The following is a 16,945-nucleotide window of genomic DNA, read 5'->3' as shown; positions in this document are numbered from 1 at the left end:
GTCAATGAAGTAATCATTCATTTATTTATTGAGCACCTTGTACATGCTCAGCACAATGTTACATGTTTTGGTAGATATGGAGAACTGTACATATAGATAGCCAATCCGTTTATCTAAATTGGTTCATGGTACTTTTCCTGGTGATTTACACTTTGTTCTGTCCAGCTCTGTTAGATCCTAAGGAATTGAGCGTTGAGATAAAAGGTGAGCAGGTAATGGAGGCAGGATGGGTCATAGGAAAGGCACTGCCTGGGAGCAAGAGGCCTGGCTTCTAATCTGTTGCCAGTGAATGGGGTGTTTTTGGTGGTGGCAGCAATATAAGCAGCAGAGCAGCAGCTATTGTTTGAATTCCCTGAGCTGGGTATTTTCTGTAAGTTATTCCTGTCCTGTACAATAGCCCTGTGGGGCAAGTGGTACTGTCCCCATTTGGACAGATGAGGGAACTGTCGCTTGTTGAGTAAATGGCATAGCTGGAATATAAACCCTGTGCTGCTTTCTGAATTCCAAAGCCTATGAGTGTAGGCTTTTTGTTTTTTTTATTTTTAAATTTTTGAAATTTTTTGGTGAGGAAGATTGGCCCTGAGTTAACATCTGTGCGAATCTTCCTCCGTTTTTTTATGTGGGACACCACTACAGCATGCGGTCTAAGTGCGTGCCTGGGATCTGAACCTGTGAACCCTGGGCTGCCAAAGCAGAGCGTGAGAACCTAACCACTGTGCCACCGGGCTAGCCCCTAGTGTAGGCTTTCAAAATACCAGCTGCCTAAATTCTGTGCGGCCATCCTGGTTGTATAGATTTTCTGGGCTCATCTATAATGTATAGTGGTAGGATCAGATAAATTCTAATATTCTCTCTAGTTCCCTGAGTCTATAACTGGCTCTTAAATTCCTGCAAATAATCAGAGGTGAAAGCATAAAATCTATATAATATAATAATAATTGAGCTTAGGTGGAAGGGAAAAACTGTGGAGTTCAATCTACAGAAGTAGAAGTTACTCAGTTTTGAGAATTCATTTCTTTAAAACATTTTGAACACCTACTATTTGCCAGGTTGTGAGCTGGATAAATGGGATACGAGTAATTTAGATATATTCATTACTCCCAAAATGCCCATGCTGTGGTCCGTGAAAGAAGGGAATAGACAAGCACACTGCGTTGTAAGAACTAACATAACTCGGGTAAATCCAGGTGTTACAGGACACAGAGGAGAGGCTCTTGAACAGGTGTAGGCGGTCAGAGAAGTCCTAGCAGTTTACATCTGTTATCTCATCCTCACAGAAGCCCTGTGAGAGAGGCTGAGGTCTTGTTACTGTGTTCCATTTCTATATCAGAAAACAAAGTGAAAGAGCTTATGTGACTTCCTTCTGTATGTGTTTGTGAGACAAATATAAGCAAATTTGAATTCCAGCTTTGGCAAGTACTAGCTTTGTGCCCTTGAGCAAGTAAAGTCAACACATTGTTTATGTGTAATATAAGGATAATACCTCCTCCAGAAGAGTATTATGAAGTCTGAATGAAAAAAAAAATCCTGCCTTAGTGCACAACCCATAATATAATTGACAGTCAATAAATTAGTGACATTCCTAAGATCGCATAGCTGATAGATACATGAACCAGGACTTATATTGAGGCTCTTGACTTCAGATTCTGTTTCTTGCTGATATACCATCTTTGCCTTAAACATTCTATCCCTTGTAACTATTAAAGAATTTCTTGGGCCGGCCCGGTGGCGCTAGCAGTTAAGTGCGTATGTTCCGCTTTGGTGGCCCAGGGTTCGCCGGTTCGGTTCCCAGGTGTGGACATGGCACTGCTTGGCAAGCCATGCTGTGGTAGGTGTCCCACATATGAAAGTAGAGGAAGATGGGCATGGATGTTAGCTCAGGGTCAGCCTTCCTCAGCAAAAAAAAAAAGGAGGAGGATTGGCAGCAGTTAGCTCAGGGCTAATCTTCTTCCTCAAAAAAAAAAAAAATTTCTTTAGTCATTGAGGTATCAGTTTTTGCCTTTTAATTTTTCTTTCTAACAAGAATGAACATTTTAATGCTTTATAAATGTAATCATTTTATCTTTTTCTTTAATCAGCTGTTATTTGCTTTTTGCTTCTGAGTCATAAGTCAACTGCAACTTTAATATTGGGTACTTTGTGTTGTGACTATATTTTGCTATTTTTACAGTAAATAATGTACTTGTTTCAGAGTGTTGTAATTCTTCATTAAATCCATAAAAATTTGTGTGTACTGAATTTGTTAATGGGATTATTATTTATATGTTATATTTTATCATGTTGCTAAATTGGGCTAACACCCATTTCTTTATTTGGAAGGTCTTGCTTAAATCATCCAGACAAAAAAATTGTTGCCTACTCATCGATGATTTTGTTCACATCCCTTAATTCTGAAAGAATGAAAGAATTGGAAGAAAACCTCAATATTGCAATTGATGTCATAGAAGCCCACCAGAAGCACCCTGAATCAGAATGGCCGTAAGTATCTTCTTAGAAATTTGATTGCTTAAGAACATCCTGACAGATCTCTTTCCTTATAGTGGTTTTAAGTCAAAGTTTGAATTATAATAATTGATCAGTAAGTTAAAAATTAACGTATGTTGGCAAAATAAGAAAAGTTTCTTGGCAGAACCTGGAGGCCTTATGAAAGAGGTGGAGTGAGGTTTGAGTTGGAACTTGAAGGATAAGGAGAATTCTTTAAGGTGGTGAGGACAAGGAGGGCATTCCTAGTGCATGAAGCAACACATTGTGAATGTGTGTAGGCGCTTTTGGAGTACAGACATACCTTGGAGATTTTGCGGGTTTGGTTCCAGACCACTGCAGTAAAGTGAATATTGCAGTAAAGTCACATGAATGTTTTGTTTTCCAGTGCATATAAAAGTTATGTTTACACCATACTGTAGTCTATTAAGTGTATAATAGCACAATGTGTTAAAAAATAATGTGCGTACTTTAATTAAAAAATGCTTTATTGCTAAAAAATGCTAACCATCATCTGAGCCTTCAGCAAGTTGTAATCTTTTTGCTGGTGGGAGGGTCTTGTAGAAAACACAGCATCTGTGAAACATAATAAAGCGAAGTGCATAAAATCAGGTATGCTTGTATACAGATGAGACCATTTTGGCTGCAATAGATGGTTCATTAAATATTAGAGGTTGATAATGTGTCTTGTGGGCATCTGTTCAGAAGAAAAATTCACTGTCATTCAAATGTTTCCCCCCATGTATAATACATCATTTCTCTGTAGTTGCTTTTTAAGATTTCTCTTTGTCTTTTCAGAAGTTTATGATATCTTGGTATGGATTTCTTTGGGTTTATCTTATTTGGATTCCTTCAACTTCTTGAATCTGTATAGGTTTATGTCGTCAAATTTGGGAAGTTTTCAGCCATTATTTGTTTGAATACTTTTTCAGCCTCACATTCTTTCTCTTCTCCTCCTGGGCCTCCGTGTCAGGGCACTGTGAGGCCAAGGCTGAGGCTGACTGACCAGTAAAGACACAAAGGTCCACTTGTAGATTTAGACAGCTTGTTGCTTATGTGGACAGGAAAAGAATAAGCCATGATCCTTGTGATCCTTGTCCCACATGCCACAAAGGGGTTGGATGACTGGAATGAGAATTGTGAGATACCTCGTTGCTGAGGGGCCGCTTCCTGACTGCTTGAAGTGGTTTCATATTCTGAAGGGGCAGGGCAGCAAGCTTCATGCCCTGCCGGACAATACCTCATCAGACCCGTCTCATGACAGCCTCCCATGGGGCAAGGAGGAGACGGCCTCAGAAGCCTCAGGCCTCCCATCTTCCGTGTTCCGAGAGGGTAACAGGTATCAGGCTTTTGCCTGTGTGGCCGCTATGGATATGTACGAGGTCACCAGGGCACTGTGGTGGAGCAGTTCCCCTATACTCTGATGATAGGAAAGGCAGTCTTGCACTATTGTCCCACAGGTCCCTGAGGCTTGTTCAGTTTGTTTGTTTTTTTAAAGATTGGAACCTGAGCTAACAACTGTTGCCAATCTTCTTTTTTTTTTTTTCTGCTTTTTCTCCCCAAATCCCCCCAGTACCTAGTTATATATTTTAGTTGTGGGTCCTTTTAGTTGTTGTGGCATGTGGGATGCTGCCTCAGTGTGGCTTGATGAGCAGTGCCATGTCCGTGTTCAGGATCCGAACCAGTGAAACCCTGGGCCACCGAAGCAGAGCGCGTGAACTTAACCACGGGGCCGGCCCCAGTTTGTTTTTTGTTCGGTCTGTTTTCTCTGTTACACCAGTACCTCACTGTCTGGATTACTGTAGCTTTGTATAAGTTCTGAAATTGAGAACTTTGTCTTCCAGCTTTGTTCCTCTTTTTCAAGATTTTTTTGGGCTGTTCTGAATCCCTTGTGCTAACATACCCATTTTAGGATCAGTTGTGATTTTAGGATCTAATTAAGATCCAGTTTCAGTTTCTTCAGACAAGTAGCTGGAATTTGATAGGGATCGTGTGAATCCGTAGTTCAATTTGGGGAATATTGCTAGATGAAGTTTTCCAATCCATGAATAGGAGATACCTTTCCATTTGTTTAGGCCTTTAATTTCTTCAGTGATGATGTGTAGTTTTTTAGTGTATAAATCTTTCATGTCTTTAGTTAAACTTATTCTAAGTAATTTATTCTTTTTGATGCTATTACAAATGGAATTGTTTTCTTAATGTCATTTATGGATTGTTAATTGCTAGTATATAGAAATATAATTGATTTTTGTACATTGATTTTATATCCTGCAACCTTGCTGAACTCATTTATTAGTTCTAATAGGGTTTTTGTGATTTTTAGGATTTTCTATATACAGGATCATGTCATCTGCCAATTAGATATAGTTTTACTTTTCTCTTTCCAATTGAGTTGCCTTTTATTTCTTTTTCTTAGCTAATTGCTCTGACTAGAAATTCCAGTACAGTGTTGAGTAGAAGTGGGGAGAGCAGATATGTGTCTTATTCTTCATCTTAGGGGGAAAGCTTTCAGTCTCTCACCGTTGAGTATGATAATAGCTGTGGGGTTTTTGTAGATGCCCTTAGTCAGGAGGAGGAACTTTCCTTCTACTTACTCCTAGTTTGTTGAAGGTTTTTATCAAATGCTTTTTCTGCATCTATTGAGGTTTTTGTCCTTTATTTGATTACTATAGTGTATTGCAGTGATTAAAATTTTTTTTTTAAACCAACCTTTCATTCCTGGGATAAATCCCACTTGCCTATGGTATATAATCCTTTTTATACGTTGCTGGATTTGGTTTGCTCATATTTTGTCATGTATTTTTGTGTCTTTATTGATAATGTATATTGGTCTGTAGTTTTTTTTTTTCTTGTGATGTCTTTGTCTGGTTTTGGTATCAGGTTAATAGTGGCCTCACAGAAGGAGTTAGGAAGTGTTCTCTTCTGTTTTTGTTATTTTTAGAAAGAGTTTGTGAAGAATTGGTGTTAATTTTTCTTTAACTCTTTGGTAGAATTCACCAGTAAAGCCATCTGGTCTTGGGCTTTTCATTGTGGGAAATCTGTTAATTACTAATTCAATCTCTACTTGCTATAGATCTCTCCAGATTGTTTGCTTCGTCTTGGGTCAGTTTTGGTAGTTTGTCCCTTTCTAGGACTTTGCCCATTTGGCCTCGGCAGTCTAATGTGTTGGCCCACAGTTGTTCATAGTATTTCCTTAGAATCCTTTTTATTTATGTGAGGTTGGTGGGAATGTTCACTCTTCATTCCCAGTTTTAGTAATTTTAGTTTTCTCTCTAATTTTTGGTCATTGTTGCTTAAGATTTGTCAGGTTTTTTGATCTTTTCAGAGAAGCAACTTTTGGTTTCATTGATTTTTCTTTATTGATTTTCTGTTCTCTGTTTCATTTGTTTCTGCTATAACCCTTCCTTCTGCTTGCTTTGGGTTTAGTTTGCTCCTTTTCTAGTTTCTTAAGATAGAGGTTAGATTATTGATATGATGAAATCCTCCTTTGTTACACAGACATTTATATCTATAAATTTCCTTGTAAGAACTGCTTTAGTTGTATCTCATAAATTTTGGTATGTTGTGTTTTAATTTTCATTTGTATCAAATTATGCTCTAATTTTTCTGATGACTTTTTTTCTTTGACCCGTTGATTATTTAGGAGTTTGTTATTTAATTTCCACATATTTCTGTATTTCCTAAATTTCCTTTTGTTATTGATTTCTAATTTCATTCCATTGTGGTCAGAGAACACACTTTATAATATAATTTCACTCTTTTTAAATATATTGAGGCTTGTTTTATGGCCTAACATCTGGTCTGTCATGGAGAATGTTCTGTGTACACTTGGGAACACTGTGTATTCTGGCTTTGGTGGAATGTTCTGTAGGTGCCTCTAGGTCCACTTGGTGTCTGGTGTTGTTCAAGTCTCTTAATTCCTTGATGATCTTCTGTCTAGTTGTTCTCTTCATTATTGAAAGTGGATTATTTTCTGTTTCTCTCTTCAGTTCTGTCAGCTTTTACTTCCTTCTTTCTCCTACTCTATTGTTAGGTACATATATATGTTTGTAATTGCTATGCCTTCTTAAGGAATTGACCTTTTCATTATAATGAAATTCATCAGAAATTTTTGCTGTTTTTCTTTTAATAGACCTCTTCTCCTGTTTTCCTTAAAACTGCTTTTTATGTGTGTTTCCACATAGTGGTCAGTGTGTTTAGGGCACAGATTGTCTCTGGGTGGAGCCTCAAGCTGCCAGTAATCTCACTTGCATTTCAAAAGTAAGGTGTGAGCTTTCTCAGTTTTGACTTCTTTCAGTGTAAACTTTATTGTTCTGTTAAAATCATACCTAGTTTTGTTTTTTTTTTTAAAAGATTTTATTTTTCCCTTTTCTCCTCAAAGACCCCCGGTACCTAGTTATGTATTTTTAGTTGTGGGTCCTTCTAGCTGTGGTATGTGGGACGCCGCCTCAGCGTGGCTTGATGAGCAGTGTTATGTCCATGCCCAGGATTCGAACCAGCGAAACCCTGGGCCACTGAAGCGGAGCACACGAACTTAACCACTCAGCCACAGGACCGGCCTCCATACCTAATTTTTAAATGATTTATTTTTCTGAACATTTATTTGTATTTGAGTTGCCATTTGTACACAAACAGAAGTAGGTACGTGAAAGTATTGTGATATTGTGCTTGACCTAGAAAACCTCCCTCAGTGTGCAAGTATTTCATGAACATGGCGGATGAATCGTGAGAGTCACCTTATTTAGAGAAATTTTCTGTGGCTGAACTCTCTTTCATTTGTTAAGTATCTTGGATCTATATTTTAACCATCTGCAATTTTTAGCAGCATAGAATAAAGGGCAGAATGTCATAAAGAGCGGAATATAAAATCTGCTTCAGAATAGCTCAAGTTAAAGTTATCAAAAACCCTAAATGGAATTAGACAGGAAAAAGGATAGAAAGTAGTATTAGTAGTTAACTGATGTCTTCTCCAGTACAGACACTGAATACTTTGAGTTGTGTGAGAGGAACTCTGCATTTGGTAAATAAAAATGGGATCACAAAATATCCAGAGGCTTCCAACAAAATTGTTAACTTTTCCCTGTAGGGGGCCAGCCCAGTGGTGCAGTGGTTAAGTTTGTGTGCTCCGCCTCAGTGGCCCAGAGTTTGCCACTTTGGATCCCGGGCGTGGACATATGCACTGCTTGTCAAGCCATGCTGTGGCAGGCGTCCCCCTTATAAAGTGGAGGAGGATGGGCACAGATGTTAGCTCAGGGCCAGTCTTCCTCAGCAAAAAGAGGAGGATTCGTGGCGGATGTTAGCTCAGGGCTAATCTTCCTCCCCAAAAAAAGTTACTTCTCACTGTTAAATATGAACCCATGCCTGAAAATTAAAGAACACCTGCTTTTGCCCTCACACCCCCCCAACATTATGGGATAGCTGATGCAGAGTGCAAAACTACATGGTGTTAGGATTCATGGGTTTAGTATCTTTTCTTGGAAAGGGACAAATGTAAGGTTTCAATAACTTTGAGTCTTTTTATTTAGGTACACAAGAAACACAGGAAAGAGTAGGCGAGAAAGGCTTTGGCACTACTCAGTTTGAATTATTCGGATAATGTCCTTCTAAAAATGTTTGTTCCTTTTGTTTGTAGGTGTGAAAGATGTTTTCATGCTCTTGGATAACCCTAGATGAATCCAAGGGTTGAATTTTGGCATTTGAATTCATCTAAATCTGGCAGCCCAGTAAATGTGCCTTACAAATGCAATGTTCAGGAAATCCTAGCTACTATAATGTTTTTTCAGAGATAGTAACTCATTTGTTTTCTGGTAGAAGCTTCGCCACTGAATCAACAGACTGATGGTTTCCTGTCTTAATGTTACTCACATAAAAACTTACACATAATTGATAACCATTTAAATTACCATTTTCGAGTTGCAAGGAAAACATCTATCTCCCATTGGCATTCTGTCATCATTGCTTTATGTGTATAATATTATTTGCACTTAGTATTATATATTAAATGTTATGCCATAAGGTGGTGTAGCAAATAATTCCCGTTTGTATGGGTGTCCACACAGAACACTTTTTCCTGCCTGTATTTGTAAGTTGAATGTGAGTGACAATTGTTCTGATCCTCTGAATAGTTCTAAAGTTAAAGTAAAAATGTCACTATCTTTACTCACTGGTAGGTGTTTATTCTTTGTTGAATGAAAGAAAGAATGAATGAGTTTACCCTTAATCATTTTGAACTGAAAGCAACATGAAGAATGAGACTTCAGGTTTTTAAGTTCACCAGAACTCCTTTCCAGAGAGGCTGCTTGAGCAAATGGCAAGCTTGATACAGGGGAACATTCTAGGAGCAACCACAGAAGTCAGGAAACTGAGTGCTTATTTTGGCTTTAGATAACCAAGGGACCTCACCAAGACACTAAAAAACTTCGATGGGCCTCTCTTTCCTTATTTTTAAAATGAAGGAATTGATTTAGATTAGAAGTTTCCAGATTTTCGTATTTCATGTCCATAAAAACTTATGGACATGGTCTCACTCACTAGAGCGGGTGGTTGGGTGGCAGAGCCGCCTCTCTTGATGTCTGTCTCTGAGCCTTGCATGGCAGCACTGCTTCCACTCTCTTCTGCAGCGTCGTGGGAAGATGTCATCTTGCCCTTTGAGTACCTTGCCTTTTTAATTTATTTAATTAAAGTGAATGAGGCAGTAATCAGTTCTCTTGACTTTTAAAGCATATGGTTTTGCATTTGACTGGTTACCCAGTGAGTATGAGTGTGACATCATTCCACTCAGTGCTTATCTGAATAACTCAAAAGTGCAAAGGAATGCTTAGTAGGTTTACCTGAAAAATGGACAGTTCATCTGTGCCTCCGTGCATACTAGCAGAGTTTTTCCTACCAATTGGAGAGCTGCCCCTCCGTCCTCCCTGGTTTGGGGCCTGGCTTACACTGAGGAACGGTGCTGAAGCAGCTTTGCTTGGTCTTAATGTGGGCCTGCCATGAGGACACTGCTGAGAGTGCTGTCCACCATGTCATAGGAGAAGGGGCTGTGGTCTCCAGGCAGGGAATAATTGCCCTTTCCATGAGGCTCTGGTTTGCTTTTATCTTGGAGAACCTGTGGTTTAGAAACTGCTTCTACTCTATACAGGCTTTTAGGAAACTCAGAAAAGATTAAAGATGCTAACTTCAAACAAATAAATAAATTCAGTAATTATTGATTGAGTTTTTTAAGTGTGTCAGGTACTGTGCATGGCACTGGAGATCCAAAATTTAAGACACTACATTTTAATGAGAGAGACAGATAATGAACAAAAGACCCCCAATATATGACAAATGTTAGATAAATTCTTTGAAGAAAAATTTACAGCAATGTTTTGTGTGCTAAGCTGTCCCTTGGAGTGGTTCTTGGCTCATCATAAACACTATAAAGTATTAGCTTTTCATTAGTAGTAATTTAAATATGATTGATGGAGAGGACAGACAGTGAAAAAACATCAGGTCATGATTACATGCTCTAGTGAGGTGAGGTGATGAAGAGTGACTAGGTCCTTCTTTAACATTTGGAGATCAAGGAAACCTTTTCTGAGTTGGTGACATTTGAGCAGAGAACTAGATCGCCAACCATTTGAAGATCTGTGGGTAAATGTGGAGACAGGCTGGGAAGAACAGTCCAAGCAGTGAATGCACGGAGGGCAGAGAGCCCGCGGCAGAGGCCTCTGTAGCAGCACTAGGGAGTCCAGGGAGTCCAGCAGAATGGGTGAAGGGACGAGCAGTCCAGGAGGTCAGTGAGGCCCGTTACATAGGGCTTTGTAAGCCAGGAAAAGGTGATTGATTTCACTCTCTGTGCCATAGGAGGCGATTGGAGAGTTTTAAGCAGTGTGTGCAACGACCTGGTTTATGTTCTAAAAGATCTCTCTGGCTGCTGGACAAAAGTTGAGCTGTGGGAGGACAGGGAAGATTGGAGGCTGGGACACCCATTAGGAGGCAGTTGTAGTCATCCAGGTAAGAGGTGACAGTGGCTTAGATGAGGGTGGCAGCAGTGGGGATGAAGAGAAATGAATAGATTGAATATTCCATGCAGGGAGAGCCTTTGAGGCTTCTTGATGGATTCGTTTTGTCGGGTGGTGTGGGGAAAGGAAGGCAAGGAGAGGAGCGAGGTTTCTAGCTTGTTTGAGTGAGGTGAGCGGAACAGTTTGGGGGTGGGTTAGGGGAGATCAAGGGTTCTGTTCTGGCCATATGAAATTTAAGATGCCCACTGTGCATCTAAGTAGAGATGACCTCTATGCAACCAACATGAAAGTTTCAGAAGAGGAAGCTCAGGGTGCCATGGAGGCATGTGGCAGGAAGTTCACCTGGTCTGGGGGTGAGGGAGGTCTTCCAGAGAATGCCGGACATAAACTAAAAGTTGAAGGATGGCTTGGATAGGGAGAGGGGATGGTATTAGGATTGCAAAGAGAGAAGAGGCCAATTTGACAATGTTTATTTAGTCTGTGACATGATTTGTGTGTACAGTTACTCTTTGCAAGGAAGTGGTGAAGACCATATTTTAGTTATCATAATTCTACCTAGATTTTTAGATAACCTGAATTACTGTGTCATTGAGTTGCCATGATAGAGAGATGAAATTAAGTCATTTTTTGTTTTGGTTTCTCTTTATCTATTTGAGAAGAGATGTAGAGATTTCTTAAGTTATTTTGGAGAAGTGACTGAACTTTGCCTGCCCAGAAATAGCTACTGTTAAGATAAACTTGGGGCCGACCCTGTGGCCTAGTGGTTGAGTTTGGTGTGCTCCACTTTGGTGGCCCAGGTTAGGTTCCCAGGCATAGACCTACACCACTCATCAGTGGCCATGCCGTGGCGGTGACCCACATACAGAGTAGAGGAAGAGTGGCACATCCCATTTGACCCCATCCCCTAAGCAGATAAGCCATTCTTTCTTTCTTCTTAGCACACTTTTGGGCCTCTTGCTTTTTTCACTAGATAGTACATTTTTGAGATCTTTCCATATTCGTATGTAAAGAACTCCCTAATTCTTTAATCTTCCATTGTATAAATATACCATAATTTAATCATTCTCTTATTGGTGAACATTTAGGTTGTTTCCATCTTTTCGTAACTACAAATTGCTGCAGTGAATAACCTTGTTTGTACATGTCACATATGCATGTTGGAAAGTATGATTATAGGGAAATTCATAAGTCCAATTATTAAGTCAAACAGGGTGTAATTTTTATAAATTTTCTAATTTTGACGAACACTTCCAAATTGTCGTGCATAGATGTTGTACTAAGATACATTCCCTCTGACAGATTTTGAGAGTACCTGGTTTCCTACATTGTTGCTAACAGTATGCCATCAAAATTTTGGATTTGCCAATCCTGCTGAGGTTTAAGATGCTATCATTGTGTAGTTTTATTTTATTTTATTTTTTTGTTATGAGGTTGAGCATCTTTTTATAGGTTGAAGAGCCTATTTTTATTTTATGTGCATTCTCATTTTTTTTACCCATTTTTCTATTAGGATGTCAGTCTTTTCCTTATCTATATGTAGGAATATTTTCTAAATTAGGGATATTAGCCCTTTATATGAAATAAAATGCAGATTTTTTTTCTCACTTTTTTATCTTTTAACTTTGCTTGTGGCACTTTTCTTCATGTAAAAATCTTTGATTTTTCACTACATAAAATTGTCAGTCTTTTTTTTTATTTCTGGGTAATAGCTATAAAGACCCTTCTACTGAGTCTTTCTTCCAGTATTGTATCATTTCAATTTTGATCTTTAAGCATTTGACCTGCTTGGAATTCATCTTGGTATAAAGGTCAAAATATGAATCTGCTTTCATTTTTGCTCCAAATAATGCTGGTGGTCATGGCGACATGCACTGTAGTGGCTGTGAGCTGTCTTCCTTCTTCGTCCTTGCCCCGTCTGCACTCTCAATGCCCCTGCATGTGGAAAACCTGTTCAGTTCCAGTTCCCCGTCTTCAGCACACATTCCGACGTGTGGAACTGCCCTCCTTTCCTCAGTGTGTCTCAAGCTGCTAAGTAGGCCTGAAGGGTTTTATAAACAAATTGTTCAGATCACATTTATCATTAGGATATTTTGTTTGTTTAAGAAGAAATTCTCAGAAGTGCATTTTATTTCCACAATCTGATTGACTTGGGTCTGTTGTCCATTGTATGAATACTGTTGTTCCATATGTTTTGTCTGCTTTTATAATTATTTAAGGTAGGCGGGTAAATTGTTAGTTGGTAATGCTGGGAATTGGAAGTGATATTTGGAGATTTTAACACTTGCTTTGCAGCCATTGAGAGAAGAGGTAGACAGACATCAGCGGAGGTGCAGGTGATCTCAGTAGTACTGAGCTAGAGACCACCTTCCCTGAGTGATGCTTACAGAACATTACCTCAACACTGGCAAGATCCACTCCGCTTTCAACTACGTGTCTTATGTTCACCAAATGGACCATAGTCCAGGCTAGGAAAGAGTCTCAATAACTATCTGAAAAGGATTGAAAACATACAGAGTGTGTTCTCTGATCACAATGGGCTTAAACTAGAAAACCATAGCAAGGTACCTAGAAAAATTCCAAATTTTTGGAAATTATCACATCTAAATAATTGATTTGTCAAAGAAGAAATGACAAGGCAAATTAGAAAATTGTTTTGAACTGAAGGATAATGAAAGTACAAACTTTGAGGGCTGAAGCAAAAGAAGGGCCTGGAAGGACACTTACGGATTTAAATGTTGATATCAGAAAAGAAGAAGGGTCTGAAATCAGTGACTTAAGGTTCTACTTTATGAAAATAGAAAGAGAAGAGAATAGTAAATCCTGAGTAAGTAGAAAGAAGAAAATCATAAAAGATGAGGGCAGAGGTCAATGAAATAGAAAACAGAAAAACAGTAGAAAAAATTAACAAAGGCAAAGTTGGTTCTTTAAAAAGATTAACAAAATTGATCTAGAAAAAAGAAAAAGAAAAAGAACACTAATGATCACTGTCGGGAAGTAAGGCACAGTCTTCAGTCAGCTCCACCCTTGGTCGGGGGAGGTTTCTTCAGGGAGACCTTGTGAAGAAGGCTGCCGGCTGAGGGCCATTTGCCAGTAGCGCTCAAGGATGTAAGCTTTTGGTCCTGAACCCTTCTTTAAACCTTAATAGTATTTTGTTCCTTGTTAGTTCCCTGAGCACATTGCTCTTCTTTCCTTCATGCTGTTTTTCCAAGTCCTTTTTTGTCACCTCTGATTCCTTCAACTAAGGAATCATGGAGCACCTCCTTTAGCTTCCTTGATCTTTCTGCCCCCTCTATCGTCCCCTCTTCCCCAAGCCCTCTGGTTACATAATCATTCTTTCTCTAACCGGTGATGTGTGTGTGTGTGTTGCACTTAAGACATTTTTCTCTAATTAGCTGTCTATGTATGGGTCTTTCTCCACTGTTAGCGTGTGGAAATAGGGCTTGTGACCAAGCCCCTAGCACAGAACTTGGAACATTGTTTTTTTGAATGAATGTTCATGTGGGAAAATGTTTTGAACTCCAAATGGCTAAATTATGAATGAGCTTTAGGATGACAATTTTGTGTACCTGGCTTGAAATGCATGTTGACCTACCTAAATTGATATCAAAATTGCTTGAGGATTTTGAATATTATCCATTATTATTAGAAATATTTTACATCAGAGTATTGATCAGTTATTTTAAAGGTTGCAGAAGAAATAGAATATGTGTTCAGATTTGTTTTTATATGAAATAACAATGTTATAGTAGTTAATATATTTCATTTGGTTATCATATTGAAAGATACTCTTTTATTATATATTTGTTAAGAAGTGATTAAATGAGCTGTGTGTAAATATATTTAATGCTTTACAGTCACTCATTACTATAACTTTGGTTATAAACAGTGTATTCTTTAGTTCCTGCGTCTTCAGATGCCCTCTGGTAAATATGCTTCAGAATTAATTAATAATACTATTCAGTCATTTTAGTTGTCACAGTGGTACGTGGAAGAAATATGCTTATAATCTTTGCCTCAGGGTTTCCATAAGTTCACCTCTTAAGTTTAGGTGAGTGTATTGCTTGACAATGAGGATGTTTTCTTGGTAACTTGAGAGTTCTTTAAGAGTCGAGAGTCAAGCCAGCATTCATTACTGTGTTGGTGGCATATGTTTAAGTAAAAAGTGTGACGTGACTATTTCTCTGTTTAATTTTAGCACTAAGTTTCTGACTAAAACAATCAGTATGTTTTCTGTTTATACTGAACTTGTAGCTAAATTTCATTTTACTATTTAAACTACAGTGACATATTTTCCTTTCTCAACTTAGATAAAAGCTGTAGTGGCCCCTTTCCTCCAAGTTGAATACATTTGGATCATTTCAATAAATTTTTCAGAAGTAAAACTGGAGAAAAATATGTTGAGGTTTTTATTTTCTTTTAGCTCCTAATAGAAAAATAGTATGTCAATGTCTTAAAACATTTTAAGATTTCAGCTGATGAAAAATCCAGTCGAAAGTAGTGCTTTTACGTATAAGATATGCCTATAAAGTAGTAAAGGCCATGTCCGTATTACTATGTTTCTAGTAACCAAACTTTTTCCTCATTTTTTCTTAGGTTCTTGATCATTACAGACCATTTTCTAAAAAGCCCGGAATTGGTAAAAGCCATGTATGCCAAAATGAGCAATCAAGAAAGGTAACCCAAAAACCAGTGTGGTTTTGAGTATTTAGCATTCCATATAGAGTATCCTGTACATGACTGAAAAACTCTGTGGTTTCTTAGTTGGCACAAAATCTCTAAATACATGTTTCTGTGTCAGTAATGGTTTTAAATTGGTTGGTTAACGTTACAACTTAGCCACAACAGGCAGTGATTTACATAGGGTTGCAGAATCCAGGTTGGTGCCATTACTCAGTAAAGGCATATTAAAAAACATTAGGAGCAAAATGTTACGCTTGTCCCTTGAATTTATAATAGTCTTCACGCAACTGTCCATTACAGCTGCATATTTGAAATGTGCTCATTTGTTCACGTCACTGGTATAATGATTTGGAATATACTCTGCTCAGTTTGTAGTTTTCCGATAGATATTTCAGACTGAAAGAAAATCAGTAGCCTTCTGTGATCTCACAGCTGTTGTGGTAGGAGGAGCACTGCCCTCAGAGTGCAGGGACCTTGGCTCTGTGCCTTGTTGTGATAGTGCTTCTTTATCTGACCGTCCCCAGGTCTTTCACCTTGTTTGGATGTAGTTTCTTGACCTGTAAAGTTAGAGGATCACAGCACTCTTTCCATTCCAGTAGTATGTGTTTTTCCTAACCGTATTGGAAATGTGGCCTTAGGAAAATAAAACTGACTCAGAAATCACAGATCTGATGACCACAAACTTTAAAAAATGTTAATCTTTTGATTGTAATCACAATTTTTATAATTGCCATGGTTTTGAAATTCTTACTATATATTTGAGTTCCACTGATTAAGCTTATGCACTTCTTTCTAGTCTTAAGTAGTGTTTTTTCTTTAACATCTTTAACAAAAAGGAAAAGTTTGTGTTTTTAAAGTCATTTTAAGTACTATGTTTATAAATCTAATGCCCTGGAGGCCACCACCACCATATGCGTGCTTCTATTTCAGAGAAAGAATTATTCGTAGTTTTTTGACTTAAGTAACATGAAGAACAGTGTTGTAAATTAGTAAATTGCTTTGCAGTAAAGAACACCTAAATATAAGGAGAAGACACAGTTTAATTGTATTTTAATATTCAAGTTTTTGTCCATATTCCTATCAAATGATCTACTTTTAAACTGATCATTACCTAACCATTTGAGGATGACAGACTAAACATTTTCTGTTTTTATTTATCAAAAAGTTGTAGCTGCTGCTTCTCTTCATGCGAGTTTCTGCTTAAATGTCACCTCCTCCCCCTCCTTTATTTTTCTTGTAGGAGAAGTGCTTTCATTTCATCACATTATTTATTATACCATATATCATGTCCTATACCTGCTTGCTATCGTATGATGCTACCATTAGATTGTTAGCTCTGTGAGGGCAAGGATTTGATCTTTTTTATTCTGTTATGATTTCCCAGACAGTGCTTGGCACATAACAGGTTAAAAAAAAGTTGTTTGAATGAAAGCATGAGTAAATGAATGAATCTTCTTTCTCATGAACAGGTTTGTCTCGTATAGTGATTAATGTAAGATCATCATCTACTGGGTTGACAACTCAGAGTTATCCTCAACTCCTCCTCCACTTGCTAGTTCATGTTGATCAGGAAGCTTTGTTGAATATACTGTCTCAGCATCTTGTGAATTCACTCTCTTGTCACAGCTCTGGTTTACCCTTATGTCATCTTTGACTGGACTTTGGTTATAGCCTTTTAAAAAATTGTGATGAAGTACACATAATATAAAATTTACCATTTTAACCATTTTTAAGTGTACAGTTCAGTAATGTTAAGTATATTTACGTTATTGTGCACCAATCTCCAG

General features: G+C 38.1%; 1 protein-coding gene across 2 annotated transcripts in view; it reads left to right on the top strand.

Annotated features, from left to right (window-relative positions):
* The window catches only part of ATXN10 (ataxin 10), a 189,815-nt gene that overhangs the window by 49,808 nt on the left and 123,062 nt on the right, over positions 1-16,945 (top strand). For both annotated transcript variants that reach the window (XM_046646357.1, XM_046646358.1), the window contains exons 5-6: positions 2,320-2,478; positions 15,072-15,152. In XM_046646357.1, coding sequence (XP_046502313.1) covers positions 2,320-2,478; positions 15,072-15,152 — 240 coding nt within the window. The remainder of the gene's footprint in view (positions 1-2,319; positions 2,479-15,071; positions 15,153-16,945) is intronic.

The sequence above is a fragment of the Equus quagga genome, chromosome 19, assembly GCF_021613505.1.
Source record: "Equus quagga isolate Etosha38 chromosome 19, UCLA_HA_Equagga_1.0, whole genome shotgun sequence".
In the NCBI taxonomy this organism is placed as follows: domain Eukaryota; kingdom Metazoa; phylum Chordata; class Mammalia; order Perissodactyla; family Equidae; genus Equus; species Equus quagga.
Note: the sequence above shows the minus strand (reverse complement) of the source record. Positions and strands in the feature narration are given on the sequence as shown.